The following is a 21,744-nucleotide window of genomic DNA, read 5'->3' as shown; positions in this document are numbered from 1 at the left end:
TCATTTTTGCATGTACATTTAAAAAAACCAACAAATTATTAGAGGATAAACAAAAAGGCCAGTCTATCCCCAGCCCTTGTTTTAAGAAGCTATGGAAAGTACTCTGCTTATTCGATTCTATTATTCATATAAATTTAGCATGATCATCTCAGCTTTTGCCCTGTCTTTTCTAGATGTTTGTGCAGACTACTAAACTAGTACTCTCCCTTTCAATGGACGCCTTTCCTCTCTCCTCACTGGACTTAGCAGCTCTATAACAACATGTTACCACTGTGCCAGTCCATGGTTATAAATCTACACTGGATATCAAAATGTTGGCACTCTAGGCTTCTAGTCTCTGTGCTCTGTGAGGCAAAAAAACCAGAATGCTAAAAAAAAAAAAAAAAAGAAAGAGGAATATACAGAAAGAAGAAAAAGTACCAGCACAGTCCAACTGCACCGCAGTACTAGAAAACCACTGTACTTCCAACTATAGCTACCGTGACAGCACATCTCTACCAGCACAGTAAGAAAGTATAAAAGATTAAGGAGATGCTCCTTGGCACATCTGCTTAGTGCAGCTCACTCCTTTTACATCCCGTGGTAATTTATATTGCATCTTAAATTAACCCAGCACTAATGCTCTCATTTGGCTTTTATACATTTCAGAGGATGTATCTCAGCTGTGTTCCGTGGTTCTATCCAGAGAGATAACCATATACACAGCTCTGGAGATGTATCTCATGCCAGTGGACAGATTTGTTTGATCAATTGCTGATAATCTCTCCTTGAACAATGCAAGCTTCACTGACAAATGGATTCTTCTGTCATAAATTGCCTCTCTGCATGGCTGTAAAGCTGGACTGTGTTTTTTTCCCCACTTTAGAACAGTACTGCCTTGCCAACAACACTTTAGTCTAGGTTTGTTCTTCATGCAGGGGAGAGAGGTAAGCCACTGGCAACAGAAGCATTATGAACTGTGCTGTGCTAGCTAGGAGGCAGGCTGCGAATCTGGGTCTTCAGCATCTGAGTCAGTAAAAGAGAGAGCTCTACTCTGCTTCATAAAATATATATGCTAATCTCCCAGATGGCTATATCTTCTTTCTCCATAAGAACAGATGACCTGGAAAATAAAAGAAGACTAAAAACACTGGAGAGTGGAAATTCTGGGCCAAAATCTGGGAGCTTCCAGTAGATTTTACAGATGGACTTGGCTTTTAAATTTAGTTTGAATTTGTTTTGATAATAAAATATAGCAATGATTACATGACTTAGTACAGGTCACAGTATAATTTCACATGTAACATGAAGCATTCATACATTTATCGGCATCTCTATAAGAAAAATAAAGGAAGATTTTCAAATGACATTTCTGCCTACACTTAAAGATATACAGCTAACAGAAATAATGTTTAACTTTGGCTTAGTAATGACTACCATTTGCATACTGTGTATTATCTCAATCCAAGCCACATCTATAGCTCTTGTTTAATTTGTCATTGGTCGAGTTGCTGCTCCTGTAGAGGAACACCCAGAACTGCACTGCCAGACTGGCAACATTGCACCACAGTTTTGCAAGTGTGTGGAACAAAAATTTAACTTATTTGAATAGAGGAACTGAGATCAGTGGAATGCAAACGCCCCCACCGGAGTTCAGCAAAGACACTACAGCAAACCTTTTGGGTTTCTGAAATCTTTATAGGTGCTGGTGGCCTCGATCTTCCTTTTTATGTTTTGTGTGAAAAATGAAGCAGCAGCACAGCACCCTTCAGTGCCACAGTCGGCATATGGTGCAGCACTTGCTCAGTGTTCTGCACTGCCTGCGGCACCTCGGCTCCCATTCCAGGCCTTCTGCCCAAGGAATCACCAAGTCTCCCTTGTTTGTGAGGGCAATGAGGTTTTGTTTGGAAATAACAAAAACAAGATATTAACTAGTTCGTGGTTTCATTTAGACTTTAAGATTGTCAAACAAAGCGTTTGGGCCAGTTTTCAGGTTGCTGAAGCCACCCTTGAATACATTCAGAAACACAACACAAAAATGAAGAATCCTGCATCTGAATTCAAACCATAGGAGATGGATGCAAACTTTATTCCTAATTCTAATGGTGCATTAGAATTACAACACAGAGACATACAACATCCATTACATACCAGCATTCATATCCAAATCATAGCTTTATACCCAAATCATAACTCTACTAAATCTCCTGTCATTACAAAGTTATGGACATAAACTAGATAGCCTTTTCATTTGGAGTAAAATAATCCTTTTGTTGATTGAGGCTGATGTCTTTTTTCTATAATTTGTATTCAGTAAGTTAACTTACTATTCAAAATAATAAACCTCAATCTACTCAATCTAAAATAAGACCAACTAGGTCAGTGCAGTAGTAATTTTTTTTTTCCATGTTGTCTTGAGGGAATAGGCAACATTTGCCTGCTGTCTCCTTTTATTTGCAATCACAGTTTAAAGCCTTAGCCGAATTAGTTAGAGGAGTCTCTTTCAAAAAATGTGTATCTCTTTACCGGAAAATTTTCTGTCTGGATTTTCCTATATAGCGTCTACTCTTTGCCTGGTGACTAAGCTTAAGTATGATACTGTAGTCATTCGATATTTCATAAGGCAACTGCAAGGGGATTTCCTTGTACTTACATGGAAATGGACCTAATTCTGTTTTGATCTTTTAGTTAAGTGTGGGCAGAGAGACACATCATGTTTTTATTGTAATGCCGTCTCTCAGTACTGGCAGCACCGGATCCATAGACAGCCAGAGACATCAACCCATTGAGCAGGGATTTCATGTTACTCTGTCGCAGACATCTCAAGGAGTCTGCCTTTACACTCCAGAATTAATTTGCATTATCTACTTACTTTTTTTTTTCTTTCCCTAATTGGCAGTCTTAATTGCTGGGCTCTGGTTCTGCACACCATCAAGGCACTGTAAAGTTCACTATACAGCTGAAGCTTTTGTAGAATGAGAGAAGCATGATTCACGGAGTTAGCCTACACAGATCAGTCCCAGACTGCAGACTGTTGACTGTCTTTGACTCTAATTGGTACCTGAGTAGTTTTCAAAAGATAAGATTAAACATAATTAACTTCTGAAGGATACGTGCCTCCTTCTTTCTCATGGTGTGGTATTTTCCCTCTAAATTATGCCGCTGAAAGGGCCTTTAAGAGTAAGATTTGTTACTGTATGAATGACAGGCTTTCTGCACATATATATTGCTTAAGCGTAAGTTTTCCTGCTCCGCTGCTGGTAGAATCTGAAATTTTGTATCACTGGGAAGCGGAGAGTCTCAGCTTCGATCCCAAAAGGTCTCAGATAAGACTCTACCTACAACATTTATGGACAGCCAAGTAATAATCAGACCTTTCTTGAAGTCAGCTTTGACCCTTGTATTCAAAACAAGTAAGACACTTGACTTTACAGGAAGAGGGGATTTGAAAAAGAGTCACAATAGAAGTTTTTGAATGCTCAGATTTTTTTAATATCTATTTTTCTGTAACTTGTGCCAAGCTAACGGGGAATGGGGCAACGATGAGCCAGCACTCAATAAGGTGAGCTACATAATTCACGCACGGCTTTAATGCTCATTAAGCGTTCACCTCAAAGTCATGCCAGCAGAGCCTTTCCATTACTCCACAACAGTATCTACTCTCGTTGGACTCCATGGTGCTCCTGTGGGAGTCTAACAGGACTGAAGCCTGTAACACAAGCAAGCACCTCCCTGGGACTGTAAACAGGTACCTGGTGGGACTGAAAACACTGAATGGAATCCGCCATTTTCTAATAAGCTTCAGGAAAACCTAGCATGCTATTTGCCTCTATTATTTCGAATGCATATGTAAAATATGTTACAGTGAGACTGTTTTGACGGCTACCAAAAGTTCATTTCCCCATTTTCACACACTTATCCTTTCTAGTGTAGCATAGCTGCTTCACTACCAGCAAAGATATATGCTTCCTTTCTATCTGATTTTAGTGTATGAATTGTTTTGCCTGTTTTATCCTAGTATCACAGAATCACAAAATCACAGAATTGCACAGGTTGGAAAAGACCTTTAAGATCACTGAGTCCGTAAACCTAAAACTACCAAGACCACCACTACACCATGTCCCTAAGCACCTCATCCAAACATCTTTTAAATACTTCCAGGGATGGCGACTCAACCACTTCCCTGGGCAGCCTGCTCCAATGCTTGATAACCCTTTCAGTGAAGTAAAATTTCCTAATATCCAGTCTAAACCTCCCCTGGCGCAACCTGAGGCCATTTCCTCCCGTCCTATCACTTGTTACCTGGGAGAAGAGACCGACCCCCACCTCTCTACAACCTCCTTTCAGGTAGTTGTAGAGAGCAATAAGGTCTCCCCTCAGCCTCCACTTCTCCAGGCTAAACAACCCCAGTTCCCTCAGCTGCTCCTCATAAGACTTCTGCTCCAGACCCTTCACCAGCTTCGTTGCCCTTCTCTGGACACGCTCCAGCACCTCAATGTCTCTCTTGTAGTGAGGGGCCCAAAACTGAACACAGTATTCGACGTGCGGCCTCACCAGTGCCAAGTACAGGGGCACGATCACCTCCCTAGTCCTGCTGGCCACGCTATTTCTGATACAAGCCAGGATGCCATTGGCTTTCTTGGCCACCTGGGCACACTGCTGGCTCATATTCAGGCAGCTGTCAACCAACACGCCCAAGTCCTTTTCTACCTGGCAGCTTTCCAGCCACTCTTCCCCAAGCCTGTAGAGCTGCATGGGGTTGCTGTGGCCCAAGTGCAGGACCTTGAAAGCTAGCAGAAGGTATCCATCCTTAAACTGTCGATACCGTGGCAGAATTTCTTTACGTGGATAATAAAAAGGAAAGGTTAACCAGCTCCAGAGCCGCCTGGGGAGGAGGATCTCTCTCAGACGAGGCAGGTCTCATCACGGGTGTGCCAGGGGAACGTCACCCATGCGGAGGAGCTGCGGTGTCAGCCCCTGGGCAGTCTCTCTTCCTCTCAGACCCGCTCCGGAGACGCAAGACATAACACGACATTGACAGTAACCCTCCGGCTCTTACGTTTGGTCATTCTTACCGGTGAAGGAGACTCGAGATCACCTCACCGGCAGCAGCCGTAACTGATCGGCACCGGCGAGAAGCCGGCCTCGGTTAACACAGCGGAAGGACGCAACCTTTGGCGGCGGGAGGGGAAGAGTCCCGCCCCGCTAAGGCGGGTGTCAGTGAAGCCGGGGCGGCCGCGGCGGGAGCGGCGGGAGGCGGCCGGGCCCCGCCCCGCCACGTCCCGCCGTGCCGCCGGGGGGCGCCGGGGGCCGCGCCGCCGGGGGGCGCCGGGGCCCGCTCGCCGCCCGCGCCCCTGCCCGCCCGCCGGCCCGGCCCGGCCGCGCATGCCGCCTGCCCGCCGCGCTGCGGGCGCCCGGCCGGGCCCTCGCCGGCAGCGCCGCCGCGTAGAGACAGCTTATTTTTCCATTCTGCGGTTAACAATGAAGAAATTCTCGCCCGGGCTATTTTTGGTCCTGGCGGAGCCGCACGCCGTTCCCTCAGGGCTCAAAGCTCATTGTTTTTATTCACTCAGATGAAACAATTGCAGCCTATATAGGACGTATTTGTTTTCCAGTTCCTCAAACCATTATTACCTTTTCCTGTTCCCCTTGAGAAAACGGACCTTTGAGACCCTGCCAGGTTGCGTTATTGAATTCCCTGCCCCTTTCGGGGTGAAATCATGACAAAGGCAGGCGCTTCGACCGGAGGGAAAAAAAATCACAGAAAGAATGTGGAAGAAAACCTTACTCTGGAAAAAAAGCAAGTTGCGTAATAGCGAAGGAATGAGGTAGCGTGAGTCATCTCGCTCATGAGCACTTCATCTGGTCGAGTTCTCACCCATCCAGGAGGGAGTTTGCCAGGCCCCGTTTACATCCCACAGCCAGTAAGCCCAGCCAGGGGTATAGCACCGAAAATAGAACTGCATGTAGTCATCTCCTAGCACATATGAGAAACGATCTCACGGTTGCCCTCAGCAGAAGCATAAACTCTCTCCACTTGCATTTGATTATGAACGACACCACTGAACCCAGCCTCACCTAGATCTGCAAGGAGGTTTGGAATACTTAGGTCCTCAGGCTCCCCTAAACACCCAGTTACTGCTTGGAAGACCCCTTCTCATGGCCCGTGCTTCATACTACTTTTACCATACTTTTCCTCCAGCTTCCCCCTCAGAACAACTCCTTTTATCCCCTGAAACTGGGGTTGATTTCAGTTCTTTCCTGTTTGCCCTCCAGTTTACCCTTTTTAATCTTCTGTGGGACTTACATGTGCCCTTACAAACCCTGGGGGTGCTGTAAGAGTGAGAAAAGAGAAACACATGCTTTTTGGATGTAACCTTGTTCCTTTTTCTTAAAAACTGTGCAGCAGGGTGAGGCAGGTTAATTAATTTTCACTTAAAGTTTGAATTAGTCTTAATTCAGATGTAACTGTACGTGCACATCTAGGTCTCCGGGCTTTTTCCTCAGCTCTGATACCGACCGATTCAGAGAACATGAGAGTTCCCAGGTTTGTAGCCACAGAGATTGACTAACTCTCAGCACACTTCTACCCTTGTTTTGGATAGAGAGTGTTAGAAAGACAGACGGATCACAAAGACAATGGCTGTTGCTGTCTTATCGGTGGGAAGAAGACAAGGTGTTATTATAAAGGCTAAGCTTTCAGCAATGAAATCTCTCTTTCTCCTGTAGACTACACAAGGCCACGCACGCTGCCTGTGCAGCCACCTCCTGCTGAATTTGCTTGAAGGTCACTCCAGCTAACTGAATTTGATGGATTTTCTGGAGACATCAGTCACACTCCTACTAAACGCTTTAAGCCTGGAGCTGATGTTCTTCCATCACTCCATTAAACTCAATCCCTCGTAATTTCTCTGTTGTATTTATAAGCAAATCTGACAATTTAAGTGCTTTTGTTAAAGTTTATGAGATGATGAGGTTCATAGAACCAGGAGATGCAATTAGCTAGTGAGAATAGCATCCAACAGAAGCTCCTACCAGGCCTGCCAGTCACATGGAACTCTTTTTGAGAAAGTATGTGTTGTTTAGATCTGTTGTAAGGAGTAAGGCAGAAGGGAGGCTAGTGAAAAGCTGGATTATTATAAGCTCTGAACTGTTTACTTGTAAGACCCAGATCCTACAGGCTTTCTGCGTTAAAAAAAGAATCAAGTTGTGTGCAGTTTTCCTGATGTCAGTAGCAGTAACAGTTGTGAATGAAGATGCTTTTCAATATGTAGCTTGCAAAATTATGCCTGAAGCTTTGACTTATATCTCTTTTTAAAAATTTTTAAATCTTTTGCTTGTTTTCCATCATCTGCCATTTAAAGATTTACAAGAAAGCATTTAGTTGCATTGCTACCAACATAACTGCGAAGCAGCAGTGTGTACCAGAAATTCAAAATTCAGCCCAAGAGTCAAAATACTTTGGCCACCTGTGCTTAATTCTGCTGTTACCACAGCGAGACTGTTTTTCATATGATTTGTGTAACACTCAGTATTGGATTAAATCTTGGAAGTACATTTTCTACTGCAAAATAGTTTTTTGTGGTTGAAATACTGTTTGCAACAAAACCTCTTTTCATGTCATGTCACATGCTGAAACAATGGCAAAAAGATAAATCACTCCAAATCTAATTTTAACTGCTGCAAATTTTGTAATAGGTTCACTAATTTCTATAATGTTTAGAACACTGTATATAACAGCTATAGGCATATAGCTTACAGATTTCTGATGCAACCTTCACTGGCATTTCTGGGTTCTATAAGCAGCACGAAGCAGAGTATAAATCTCTCCAGAAGGGTTGCTTACTCCACCCTTCCTTTGTTTCAAAGTCGTTTCTGATTTTTTGCCTTTAGGGTTATTTTTAATGTTAGATCATTTCCATTGTTTATCTCCAGAAAAGTGTTTCCAGGCCATTCTGCAGTCATCACTGTTCTGGGAAGGCCTATGAAAAGGTGAAGGTTATACGTTTCTCCAGCAGATGTGGTCAGAAATATATGACTGTCATCAGCATCGTATACCTATATCTAATTCCTTTGCTCTCTAACAGTTTTCCCCCTGTTCATTTTCATTGCTTAATCCATCAAAGATTTCCCAAGGGGCTGAATATATCTTTCCATGCTGCGGACTGATAAAGAATGCACCAATGAAATAAATAGACTAATGCTATTAATATGGACAGTGCTCTGGAGCCAAACCTGGAGCCAAGAACGTAGCAGCTGCACAAGGCATCCATGCAAGCGGCCTTGGGAAACACGGATGCCTCTGGGTGCCTGAAGATCCCTGAAGGGATTTACATGTTGCTCCATGATGGGCAAAATCCCTCATTCCTGAGCAAAAGATCAGGAAGAAACTCTGCAAAGGGTTGCTCATGGATCCACCCTCTCAGAGGATCTGCTACGGGTTTTTCCACAGAAGGGATGGACCAACAAGCAGTGTTTATAGAAAAACCTTTAGGCTGGCTGGGAGTTGGAACAAATCTGCCTGCAGTTCTCTGATCTGTGAACTCCACCGCTACTGTGCTGTTCAGTATCTGCTCTTGATATGAAGTGGGGAACAATCTCATGTGATAAATAAATATAGAGGAACGAATAGCCTCAGTTTCATCCCATTGCCTTGTCTCTGAACCAGGAAAAAGCTCACTTGTCTAGTACTAACTCTGCAGAAGCTGTGACAGTTTGTACAGATGCTCTTTATGTTAAACATCACTCCGTTTAATGGATCAGGACCTGGGAGATCTTGGTGCTGGCTTTGTCAATGGTTTACGTCATGAACCAGAGTAAATCACTCGATTTGCAACAGTTTTGACACCTGTACAAAGGAATTAAGGATACCTCCTCTGCAAGTTGCTTGCATCCACAGATAAAAAACTATATCCAACACATGCATTAGTATCAGTGCCACTTAACAGATAACATGGAGTTGCAAAAAGTATATCTATTTTTAATTCCACTTTTCTTGGCTGCACATAGTTCCCTACTCAATATGGTGCCACCGTGCTGCTGCTGTTGATGAGGATCATCAGGCCTTACCTGTACGGATGAGGGCAAAGAATTCTGACAACAGACCTCACAGATACCAGGAGAAACGTAAAAAGTGAAACACAATCTGGTGTAAAAACAGGCTGAAGACTATTAGCTAATGCAGCTGAAAGAATATTTGCATGAAAATTATGCTATTTCAGAACCTGTGGTGTATCTATATAAGGACATGAACACATGGGTCTATATACATGCATATGTGTGCCCTGTGTTCACAAGGACTGTCTTACTGGGTTATAGCAAAGAGCTAGCTGAAAGTATGGGCTGCAAGGAGAGGCTGAGTTGAATGTGTGTGTGTGTTTCTGTATAGCTGTGGATTTCTTTTACTGTAAGAGCTTCCTCCTATAAATCAGCTTAACATGAAATGCTGTTTATGAAGGGTAGGTTAAAACCAGTTGCCCATTGAATGGCTGCAACAAATCTATTCAGCCAGCAGGGGAGGAAGAAGATCTTTGTAGCTGCTCTTCTTTTCCTGATGAATAATTATGCCACCTCCAGCTGGCTGCCAAAGACCCTTTCTTTAAAAGCCATATGTCCTCTCTAATAAAGCTCTCATCACACCTCCTTCAGGCTTCCCTCATTCTGCTGTACTTATGCCTGATTTCATTTGGTTCATGCAGTGGTACGATGGCTGTAGGATGGACTGTAGGATGATGGCTTCCTTAAGCTAGTGCTTAGAGAAAACATGGCCTAGAGAAAAAGGAAAGATTGTCTGGGACAGCCTGGGTCTGTGCCTTTGTGATTACTGCAATGTTACTCACTGGGTAGCTCATACAGGTTTTCTTTTTAAATAACTCTTTAAAGGGTTGCTGGAATCCAGCTGACTTTAGATCTGCCATAAAGTGGCAGTGTTTCAGGGCACTCCCCCCAGACTAATCATTTTCACATTCTGAAATCTGTCAGCTGTACCTTCAGGCACTGCCAATTCAAGTAAATACAAAAATAGTAGTCACAACACCTCAGGGCATGATTTCATCAGATCTTCTACACTAAGCAGGTCTGACCTGCTCAATATTTATCTGGGAGACCACCAGAGAACAGAAAGAATACAGGAAGGGGCAGATCTTGTGAGGCAGCTGAGATTTCTTGCCAGTATAAATCATACAACATCTCTGGGAATTTAAACCTTGGTTGTTTAAAACATAGCACTGCTTCTGCTGCGACCGACCTATATTGGTGCTAAAGCAGTGTGTGACTAGAGATGTTACCTTCCAAAAGGGATTTAAAACTGAGATTCTGCAGTTCTTTTCTCAAATTCAGGTTGTTAACTATGGCCACATTCCATTTCAAGGCAATGAATTACATACTGTTTCCAATAGTCTTGAATGTCAAAATTATTCTTCACACCTCCTACTAAAGCACACAGTCACTGCCATATTCCACTTCAGACAAGGCTGTATTCAGTGAGGAGTCTTACATACACAGTTAGCAAAGGAGTTGAAATCAGACAGAAATATAAAGTTAGTCTTCTGTTTACTCAGAATGAAGCTGAAATCCAAGAAAGATCTAGGGGAACTGCCAAGGCCTGCAGGGCCTCTCAACTAATCTGCCCAAGCAGACCCTTGTACTCGTATGAAATCCAATTGCCTGAAATTGTGACTTATATCCCCTACACCATTATTGCCTTGCAATGCGACTAGTCATTCCACAGATTTCCACAGTCCATGCATATGCACATTACTCTCAGCTTCTTCCCAGGCCCTCATCACAATGTCATAGCTTCCTCCATAGTTCCCCGCAATAATCTCCCCAACCCATGTTCCCCGTCTACACATTTTTGGCCGGCTAACTGTGCAAGGCATGGTCCATACTGTGGATAATATGACATTACATGCCTGTTGATAAGCCAGCTGGTTTAAGACTATTCTCCAGATTCTGCTGACATTTCCCCTTTGGGGATCCTAATGTTGACCTCTTTTCATTACCCTGAAATTGGGAGGCATTTAATATTTTCTAAATTCTGCCTCTGACAATGTACTTGAAACTGAAACCCTCTCCTAGACAGGGACTGGCCAATTCAAAATGCTTAACTTTCTTAGAAAAATGGCTAAAAAGAGCCATAAGAGAGAGGAAATCCTTCAAAATGGAGAAGATGGTCTTGGGGACTCATTCATGTGCTATGGGAGCTTTGTACTTCAGATAGAGAGTTTTAACTGTGAACAAAGATCTGAAATAGGAATTTATCCCAGTGGCATCATGAATCATTGTTTGGTAGAAATTTCTTACAGTGAGGCACCACTGTGCTGTACTTTAAAGAATGTGGTATAAATGCTGCTAAAATACTGTCAGCTCGGTGTTTGGATATTCTAATTTTAGCCTTGTTTATTATGTTTCATCTCCATGGTGGTTTTAGGCAATTCTTGTGCCAGGAATGCTAGCAAATTCCTCTTTTTCAGAGAGACCTTGTGGTCACTGAGACACTGATGATGCTTCTCTGTGTGATTTCTGTATGGACACATTCACACAATTAGGTCCTGTAATGTGAAAGTGGATGATGCCATCGCAATTTTCTTGCAAGAAACACTACCAGAACCATCTTTAGGAGGAAAGTTCATCTTAAAGCTGCACTCTGTCTCTAGCAATGGCAGCATTAAGCCATTCCGATTGATTTTTCAGCCATGCTGAAGCAGCTGCAAGAGGTTAGGATAGTGAGACTGGGGCCCACGTAGCTGCTAAAAATGTACAGCAGAAAGCTGTACAGAGACAATTTCTAGACAACAAAGAAAAGGAGTGGAGTTCAAGATGCTGTTGTTCTAGTGGCAACTTACAGAGGGTTGCTATCAACAAGTTGGTAAGAATTCTTTTTTCTTAGCTGTCATGGGACTTCTTTGTCCGCATGGATCTATTTTAAATGGTTTTCCCCTTTCAGCACTCCCTGATAATAAGAAACTTATGTAAGTGCTCTTCTTTGGGGAGAATCTTGCTTTGGTCTGCTTATTTTGTCTTGAGAAAACCACAGGGCTCAGAGAGTGTACGAAAAGAGCTTACATACTCAAAAACGTGCAGCAGGCAGCTGAGACAAACTGCAAGGGCACGATTAATGGGACTGTGAGCTTCATGGTTCAGCTGTTTGCAGATCAGTAATTAGCATCCTCCACCCAGTGAATTGATCTCTGCCTAAGTAGCACTGTGAAGTACTATGGAGAGCTATATTAGTCATAGGGATAGTTGAAAAAAAGAAAAAAAAAAACCAACTCAAACCTTTCTTCCCTGTTCTTGGTTTGTGAGGGCAAGAACTATGTTCTCCCACACTGAGAGAGAGGGAACGGTTTTGCCTGCCCCACAAGCTGCTGGGCAGGGTGTATCCCAAAAGGGCAGGTGGATCTGGGAGCGCGTTTGGTGCCGTGGCAGTGATGAAGATGGGTGTGGGCTGTATCCTGGCACACAGCAGGGGCTGTATCATGTGCTGTGAGTGGTGAACCTGCCAGCACAGCAGGGAGAGGAGGTCTCCTACCAGGTAACCTTCCTGCTGGTAAAGCTGTGCCTGGTCTGTACTGAGACACTAGAGAGTAGGCTTATTTTTCTCATTGTCTCTAAAGGCTGTATTCCAGTTGGGAGTAGGGATAATATACAGGACTAAATCTCACAGAGTAATTTCATAGCAACCTCTTAGTGTGCAAGGCTGCATATAGTGTGACTTCTCTGCTAGAAAGGGAGTGTGGTCTGTGAAAGGATCTGGCTCTTGTTTAGAAGTTTGTTTAAAAACTGTGCAAATAGCAGATAAGCTGCCATCGGATGCTAATGTGATAGCAACATATTCAGTAGAGTCCTGCAGTTGTCAAAAACCACTCTACTGTAATTAAAAACAAATCTAGAACAACCTTCTGACAGGTTTTATAAGAAAATTAGCTATCTTACAGTGAAACCAGGTTAACAAATATTATTGTAGAATGACTTTCTGCTCTCTACCACCTGCATAAATAAGCCTACTTGTTAATTCTCATATAAGAGAATAAAACACATTTATCACCATTTATGACAATGTTCTGAATTCAGATAAACCCTTTTTTAACCAGGTTGTGATTACAGGGAAATGGCAGAAAAAGAGTCAAGACTTAAAATTATGCAAAGACTCTTAATGCCCAAGTAGCAAGTACATGTTTTAACTATTGCTTCTTCAGGAAATCAAAAGGTAGGTGCACTTCTCTCCTAGGCTGATCAATTACATAGAAAATTGACTTTTGTCTTTTTTCTTTCTTTGTTTTTGGAGCCAGAGTTGCTGCTTTGGATACTGCAGCCAATCCACAGTAAGTAGTATGTGTCAGCAGGATCCAAAAATCGGGGTTGAAATGCTGCTGTCTGACTATAGATCCTGAGACAAGGAATCAATAGGAAGAAGTAAATGAAAGTTGGTAGTGAGCCACCAAAGCCTAGTTTGTCAATCTTCATCTGAAAACAAATGCTGTATCCAGCATGGAGAGAGAAGTGCTAACCCTCATAATTGTAAAGTTAGTAAATCAGTGTTTTTTCTTATTTTCTCCTGATTGTTTTAGTAGCTACTTACAGCTTGGTATCCTACTGTGATGGTTACTGTAATGAGAAATTACAAGGGAGTGCCAATCATAAGCTTGTTTCTGGACATAATAAATTTCACCCAATTTAGGCAAAATATTCTCTTTAACTTTCTGTTTGACCTCTTGTCCTAATTATCTAAGTTGTGTTCTCATAAAACTTAGGAATTCTCTTGGTAACTAATTTAAAAATAATTTTGGGTATCCCACAAAAGATGTCTGGAGGGAAAGTGTAGAACTTCATTCCCTGGAATGAGAAGATAAGAGAGACTAAAGTACTAGTAATGGAGCAAAGCATGCTGCAATGTTATTCTTAGAAATGGCAACATGTTGAAGCATTTTTGTGGCAGGTTTCAGTCTTTTGTTACTGTTTTGGTTAACTTCCTGTTCTTGTAATATCATGCATTAGAAAAAGTGCGCTCATAAGGCTGGTCAAGAAATTGGGATTAGTTTATTTATCTGAGTATTTGGTATAACCTACGTTCTCCTGTGTACCACATATAGCGTTGCCCTGATTTTGCAAATGCCCTTTCAACCCACTGGAGCATGGCATGACATAAAGACAATATGATTACAAGATCATTGTTCCTTGTCCAAGTCAAAACAGCCATATCTTTAATATGATGGCGTGCCTAAGAGAGCCCACAATATTAATTTGCTACAGAAGTTTCCCCAATAGCCTGCAGTTGTAAGGAGGGCGCTTGACTGTATGTATATAAAGAATGTGAGGGGAAAAATGAAGTATTGTAACTGGTATTTTGGCCAGGCAGTTTCAGGTTGGTCTCCTCGTGTGTAACGCTGGCTCATGTGGCAAACTACTTCTTTGCCTCAGTCTTGGCATACTAAATTAGAAGAGAAATGCTGGAAAAAAATAGGTTGAACTCCAATCATTTGATTTAATGGCCCCTCTCTTAAATATTTTATCTAAAACTGTTCACTCTTCACCAATGTTGTGCTCTATTTTTCCTAGAGCATGCTCTTTTCCTGTACAGAGAGCAATACCCATCCTAAAAAAGTACTGTAAGGTTAAAGTAGGGTGCAGAAGGATAAGCTAGTTATTTGTTGGATTGCAGAGGTTTGATGCATGGATTGAGTCCCCTGCTGTTACTTGCTATCCAGATGTGGATTGTTTATTTGTTTCCCTTAAAAGCTAATAATGATTTTTTTCTTTGTTAATGATGCCTACAACTGAGCTTGTTATCAATTTTACCTTCAGGCATAGATGGATTCCAATAATATTATTTCCCTATCTTGCATCCTAATGTTTTCAGCCTGTCTGCATTTAAATAGCTAAACAATGAAATTTAATTGTCCTCTCAAGCACATGATATTCTCTTGCTTATTTTACTGGATGCAGACTAGATCATCCCACAATGAAGTGCTCTTGAGCAGGGCTATCTGTGCTTAACTAGGTTACGCTGTTTTGGAGCAGGGTTGAGCCTGTAATATTCACACTTTATTTCCTCTGTTTGTTTGCTTTAAGCCCCCCCCCCCCCGCAAAAAGCCTCTATCACTCCATGGCTGGTCCAATGACTTCTAGGAGCAGGGCTGGGGAAGCAGCCATGAGCTTCCACAGCATCCAGCCTCTCTCACAGGGGCACTGTTTAACGTGAATCATTACTATGAGGCTGAGGCTAATCTGTCCAGATTTAATTAATGGCTCCTAAACAGAAGCATAAAGGTTTTTAAAGCATTTAGTGCAGCCCTTGGACATGTTATTAATGAATGTTATCCGTCTTTCCTCCTTTTTGTGAAGGTGAACAAGCTTTTATGTAACATTCATAAAATAGCTGCTGGAAGAACTAATGCTTCATAATCCTGATTGTTACAGTATCATAGTATATTTATGGATAACACATCCTAAAAACTTCATCTTTTAACAGCTGTAACTGTAACTTTAGTTTTTAATGGTATTTTGGCAAATGATGTAGCTGAAACAGGCCTCATAGTCTTGTTTGTTCTGAGCCTACTGTAGCTGGTGAGGCTTGTCATGCTTGGCTTTATCCCAAAAGGATAAAGCGAATTCCCCTTCCCCATCCATGATAATCCTCTAGGTTTTCTCTGTTGTTTTTTTTTTTTTCCTCTTCTCCTTCCCCCCTTGCATCCTTTTTTCCTTTATACCTCAATCCTGTTTGACAGAGAGAGAAAAATGCTCCTTGGTAAAATACTGCTGGCAGTCTTACATTTGAAAATGCATTATCTGAAACAAAGTTAAAAATGGTTTATTTGTTTATACTGGGGAGAGAGCCATCATGGTTGGGGTTTTGTGTCCATCCCTTCTTCCTACTTTCCCACTGGGGAAACAAAAAATCATCTAAATCTGCTTTGAGTCAGTCACTTCTGTCTTTTGGTTTTCCCAGAATAGCCAAATGCTGCCATTGGTTTGCTGTCAGGGAGAAAAACACTGTGGAGACTGGCATTAACGCAGCCTCTTGAAAACGCCAGCCCAAATGCATGCTCATCATGAGTCATAACTGAGTGCTCGGGTTATTTCATTCCTGCAATTCCTCCGCAGCAGAGATCCAGAAGGTGCTGTTCCCCTGTCTTGTATCTGCTGGAGCAGGACAGTAACTTGGTTTCAGGACAGAACCTATGTGGGATCCTTCTGCCACCACAGCGACAGTATCATAGCGTGCCCTCAAAGCTACTTTTCCCCAAATATGACTGGAAAGTCAGGTAATATAATGAGGGATCCTCAGCATTACTCATTCATCGGGTCTGAAGGAAGAGACCTCCCCTTTCCCCTGCTTGACAGCACGCTCGGAACTCCTTCCCTAATCGGTCCCTTTCTCTCTGAGGCGTGACTTTTGGGATGTGCTTGTCTAAAGGGAAAGCTAGAAAAGCTGGGACTTGATGAGAACTAGTGACCTTCTGTAAGAACAGGTGAATGTGGAAGTTGAGACTTAAATGTGTGACAGACTCCGTGGTGTACCCGTGGCCTGCTGCGTTGTGTTCTCCTTTCTAATAAATCCAAGTGGTTGTGGCTTTGTACGTGTTGGAAGCAACAACAAAACAAACCTCGTGCTGGGGACAGGCATGCAAGGGTATTGGTAAAATCATGTATTGACAGTAAATGCAAGGACTCCAAAACTGGCAAGGTTGTTACCTTGCTTTAATTTTAAAGAATTAAACGATACTCTGGGACCATGTCCTCCTGCCCAGCACAAGGAGAGGACGCTGCATCTGGCCAGGAGTCAGGCCCTGAGAGAGGGTAAGGAAAAGCCCTTTGCGATGGTTGTGTCTCCCTCCATTTTCTAAGAGTATCCTGACACGGCATGAGCCCCGAGAGCTACCCTGGCCAAGCCGCGGGTCTGAGCCCGCCTCGGTGACCGAGGGACACGTTCCCCTGGGGTACTCCGGGGGGGGAACCCCGAACCCCGGCCTGCCGCCGCCTCGTAGGTGGGCTTTGGGCCACGGATGGGGATGAGGGCCAGCTACAGCAGCCCGCCCAGCGCCCAGCCGGCCCGCGCCGCCCCGCCCTCCTCCACGCCGCCAGGGGGCGCTGGCGGCAGCTCCGCCCGCCTCGGTGGAGGCGGGGGGGGCAGCGGGGAGGCGGCGCGCAGGCGCAGTAGCGGGCGCCCTCGCCCCCGCCGCGTTGTCCCTCCCCGGCGACAGAGCGCGGGGCGGGCGTCCCCTGCCGCAAGGGCTGCCGGTCTATCGGCGGCGCGGGGGCGGGCGGCCGGCCCGGGGCCCGGACATAAGATGGCGGCGGCGTTGCTGTGGAGGCGGCGGCGGCGGCTGCGGCCGTGCGGGCTGTCGCGGAGCGCGGGCGGTGCGCGGCTCTGCCCGGGCTCGCAGGGCGGATAGAGCGGGGCCGGCTCGGCGGAGCGGGGCCGCCATGGGCTCCCAGGTGCTGCAGATCCTGCGCCAGGGCGTGTGGGCGGCGCTGAGCGGCGGCTGGTACCAGGACCCGCACCAGGGCGCTGGGGTCAACGCGCTGCACCTCTACCTGTGGCTCTTTTTGCTCGGCTTCCCCTTCACCCTCTACATGGTGAGCGCAGGCCGCCGCCGCCGCGCCCGGGGGAACGGTGCCGGCCTGGGCCTCGGGGCGGGCGGGCCTTGCGGGGGGCCGCCCGCCTCAGTGGCGGCGGGGAGGCCCTGGGGGGGGGCGGGAGGGGCCGCGGGGCCGGGGCCGTCGCACGCGCGCCCCCTGCCCGCGGCGCTGCCGGCGCTGCCGTGCCCGCCTGCCCCGGGAAGGGCCGCTCCCGGGTCCGCCTGCCCGCGGCTTTCCCCTGTCGGCGCCCGCCGCTGAGAGCGGTGGCCCGCGGCGGGCCCGGCAGCTGCGGTCGAGGCGGCCCGGAATACGCCTGGGGCTGCGGCGTTTCGGAAGCAGGGACCTGTTACCGGGAAGATGTGGGTGGGTGCTAGCGGGGCGCATCGGGCGCGGCAGGGCTTCAGTCGCTGGCACTTGGCCTTCGTTTTTCTGTTTACTTTCCTTCAAAATTGGGCATAACTCTACTAGTTTCCACTGCAGATCTACTGGTAGACCAGGAAAACACACAGTTTCTGTAGTAGCTGTCAGATCTAGCCAGTATTTCTGTCTGGCAGCTCTGTGACTTTCTCTTCTGACTTTTGAGACTGGGGAAGGGATGTGCTTCAGGGTCCATAACCTAGAAGTTTATTTGGCCATAGCATAGTGTGCTGGCTGGCAGTGTGTATCTGGACTGTGTGTTATGGACAAGAAGTTACTTTGGCTCTTTTGCTTGTGTCCAGACTTCAGTATACTTGGTTTGGGAGAATTCCTGTTGAATGTATCTTTGTATCTGACCCTTCAATCAAAGCTGTTAAGATACTAACCTTAAAACCTAGAAACTTTCTTGACATTTGGACTTGGAAGCAAAAATAGGAGAGGTGTGATCAGTTATGAAGGAAGGGGGCAGTTGCCTGTTGGCCATTGCTTTTCTTTCTGTGCAAGTTGTGTGTAATTTACAAAATGCTAATATTTCACTTCAGATTTCTCAGTAGAAAAGTGTGATCATACTTAGGTGTGTTGTGACCAGTTTTGAGCATATGAGGTAGAATGTAATTTGCAAGTCTGCCAGGTCCAGATGTTGTGACAACTTAAAGTATAAACTGCCTTGTGAAAAAATGTGAGTTAGTGAATGAAACCTTGGAGGAAAAACTCCACATGAGCATAGTTGCACAGATTGAGAGCTCTGGGGTCAGGCATTTGCTTTGTTAAAAAGCAATTTGTAAGACTGCGGTATGAGACACTTCATACTAAGAAATAGCTAATGTGGAAGAGGAGGTTACAGCCCTGTACGGTTAGTTTTTAATTCGTATTACCGTGTCTTGGAAAAGGTAGCTCCAAGGCTTTTTGTTTGAAAACTTTAGACTGCTGGCAAGGAAACCGCAGGCTGAGACAAACTGCTTTTAAAACCAAGGTTAACAACATGTAGCGTGTTGACAACAGCTACATAAAACTTTCAACTAAGCAGATCCTCTGTATAAAAACTGTGAATCTATATCTATTTGGAGTTCCATTGAATATGGGAAGAGAACAGTCCTTTTGGCTTCAAATGTAGCTTTTTTCTTTTGCTGTTCATAAAGGTGTGGTGAGCTATATCCTGCATGCGCAGGAAACTTTTGAAGGGGGGCTGATCTGTATTGTACACGGGTCTTTTGACAACTGATAAATCTGGACCAGCACTTGAGTCTCCTACTGCTGCTCCTGAAGCAGCAGTTAAGCTTCAGTTGCCCATACTATGGGGAAACTTCGGTGTCACTTAAACTTTTTTTCTTTTCCTGTGCAAAGGGAAAAGATGGGCAAAAGCAAGTTGATTTGGGTTTTGTCGGGGTCAGAGAAATTCTCTTGCTTCATAGCTCTGGACCAGTTAAAGATGCAACAAGTGCTAACTTCCCTGAGAATAAGTAGGGAGATTAGTCACAAGTTAAAGCAGATTGAATCATATTTGGCTGTTTTCCCTCTTTCCACCTTCTGCAGTTTAAGTGTTGTCTAGACGTAAACTAAACAGGCAGAACTGTGATGGTCATCTCAGCTCTTTAGCATCTCTTAAGCTCTTTTTCAGAATAAAAAGCAGTAAATGTTGCATTGCTGTAGGACATACATAAATAAGCAGAACTTGCTTAAAAAGTCTTAGGTAACCGTAATCGGAATTCTGAGCATGGCTCACTGGTGTGTAGGAGGGAGTTTCTAAGCTAGCTTCAAATGACTTGTTGCTGGCAGACAACCCTGTGTGTTTAAAAAAACAAGGTGTATATATAACGACTTAGAATGCTGGCAGGTTTTATATTACTTACAAAACTTCCTCACATAAGGAATTCCAAGATCATACTGTTGCTTTGATGCATTGAGGTAGCAATAACTGTAGTTATTCCCAGGTTGTTTTGTAGCAACAAAGGCAAAAGGATCCCCTAAGAACTTCACTTGTAGCTGGCTCTTAAGGCTAAACGCATTTTACAGTAAGCTAATCACTTTTTTCAAATGTTATTTAACCCTCAACGGGAATGGAACACTTAACCTCTTTTGGATATGGTAATTTAGATGCACTTACTGCTTAAAGACTTGGTTTATTGCACCAACGTTGCTAATCTTTTGTCTGTGCATTCCTTCTATTGATCCTGTGTTTTCAGAATGGAATCTGGTAATGGTTGTGGTCAGCAAGTAATACCATAAATCCGTGTGTTTCTTTGCATGTGTATGCCAGTGCTGTTAGGGTTGATGGGTTTAACACATGGTGCAAACCGACTGAAGAAATAAGCAGTAGAATTCAGCTAGCCTTTCTTCCTTGGTCCCTCATCTGCCTTCTGAGCTTGAGCACATGAAAGTGAGGTCTGTACCCTGTGTGAAGAAGAGACAGATGTATACATAAGTGTATCTATATTACCGATCTGGATACTTTTCTTTTTCCTGTGTGTATTTATACGCTTAACCTGTCCTTGTCGGAAGTGTGGCAAAAAGCAAAGTGTAGATAATGAAGGAATTGGGGTGTAGAGGAAGAGGAATGTCTGCTTGAGTGAAGCTGCTTCAGTCTGTACTCTTGGATCTGTGGCTTGGCAGCATGCATACAAAAATACCGCTTTCTAGACTAGTTAAATCTATCCTGTTTGGATATTTGTATTCAGTAACAGACTCAACTGTGCTTGTTGATCTGCATATCTGTCTTAAGAGCTGATCCCTGGTTTTGCTCTAATCCAAAACTCAAGCTGGGAGAAGAAAATATTCTACGATATGGGGAAACTATAACCGGGTTGTAAAATGTAGTGGTAAAGTTGGACAAAATACCCTAAATGCAGAGGCCAGTGTTATGCATCCGTGTTGCAAGGGGGAGGGGAAGAGACAAGGCTGCCAAAGCACTTCCCCTAGTCGGAATGCTGTTTCAGCCCCACCACGTGTGCAGGAGGGGGTGAAGTCTTGGCTCCGGCACTGGGGGAACTTTGCCAGTGACTGAAGAGGAGCCAGGACTGTACCTTGCTTGGGGTGATGGGCTCGTATGTACCTACAGAACTTGTCTGTCAAAGTCAAGCTCATTTAGACAACAGTTCACATAATAGTCATTTGATTTCGTGACTTGTGTACATAGTTATAGAAGTAGGTCATATAACTGTAGTTTCGTGTGAAAGTCTTTTTCCAGTGAAGTTTCTGAAATATGTGCTGTTTTTTAAACTAAGAGTTTAGGTACTTGAAGTTGGATGTATGATGAGAATACCTGGTATCCCACATGGCTCTTAGCCACATCTAGTTTCTTGGCTACTCAAGTCTCATTTGTACACCTTGTGGTTTCAGTCAAAAACTAGATAACTTTTAACTGAACATGCTTCCTGATAGCCAGAGCCCTTAAGAGCTGCTGTTGTTCATAAACAAAAAATGGTGACAAAACTACATCTGCCGTTTCTTGATCTTTCCTTTTCTCCAGTATGAATGTTTCTATAAAATACTGGCCTCAAAATGCTTGAACTTGAAAGCATTTTACAAGACAACTGTTATTGCTTAATGAATGCTTGATTGATATCACTTTTATGTAAGGACTTGCAATCTGATTTGGGTTGGGAGACTTTCCTATGAATGTTCTCAACAGGCAACACTTACACATTTCTTTTTGAAAAGAATCTGGAAACTTCATTGCATCTGTAGTGTCTAGTTAAAGCTAGATGTGCTTAGGTAAGATCCATATAGTCTTTGTTTCCTCATAAGTATGCAGCACAGCTTGTGATC

The 21,744-nt window shown here is 44.1% G+C and overlaps 1 protein-coding gene across 8 annotated transcripts in view; it reads left to right on the top strand.

Annotated features, from left to right (window-relative positions):
• The first annotated feature begins 17,161 nt into the window (after positions 1 to 17,161).
• Positions 17,162 to 21,744, top strand: part of PCNX1 (pecanex 1) — a 94,456-nt gene continuing 89,873 nt past the window's right edge. For 4 of the 8 annotated variants that reach the window (XM_075502890.1, XM_075502893.1, XM_075502891.1 and 1 more), the window contains exon 1: positions 17,168 to 17,559. In XM_075502890.1, coding sequence (XP_075359005.1) covers positions 17,407 to 17,559 — 153 coding nt within the window. In that variant the 5' untranslated portion in view covers positions 17,168 to 17,406. Of the gene's footprint in view, positions 17,560 to 21,744 lie in introns of all 8 variants that reach the window. The other 4 variants (XM_075502895.1, XM_075502894.1, XM_075502892.1 and 1 more) reach the window with 2 other exon arrangements.

Source organism: Mycteria americana, chromosome 5 (assembly GCF_035582795.1).
Source record: "Mycteria americana isolate JAX WOST 10 ecotype Jacksonville Zoo and Gardens chromosome 5, USCA_MyAme_1.0, whole genome shotgun sequence".
NCBI classification, from domain to species: Eukaryota; Metazoa; Chordata; class Aves; order Ciconiiformes; family Ciconiidae; genus Mycteria; species Mycteria americana.
Note: the sequence above shows the minus strand (reverse complement) of the source record. Positions and strands in the feature narration are given on the sequence as shown.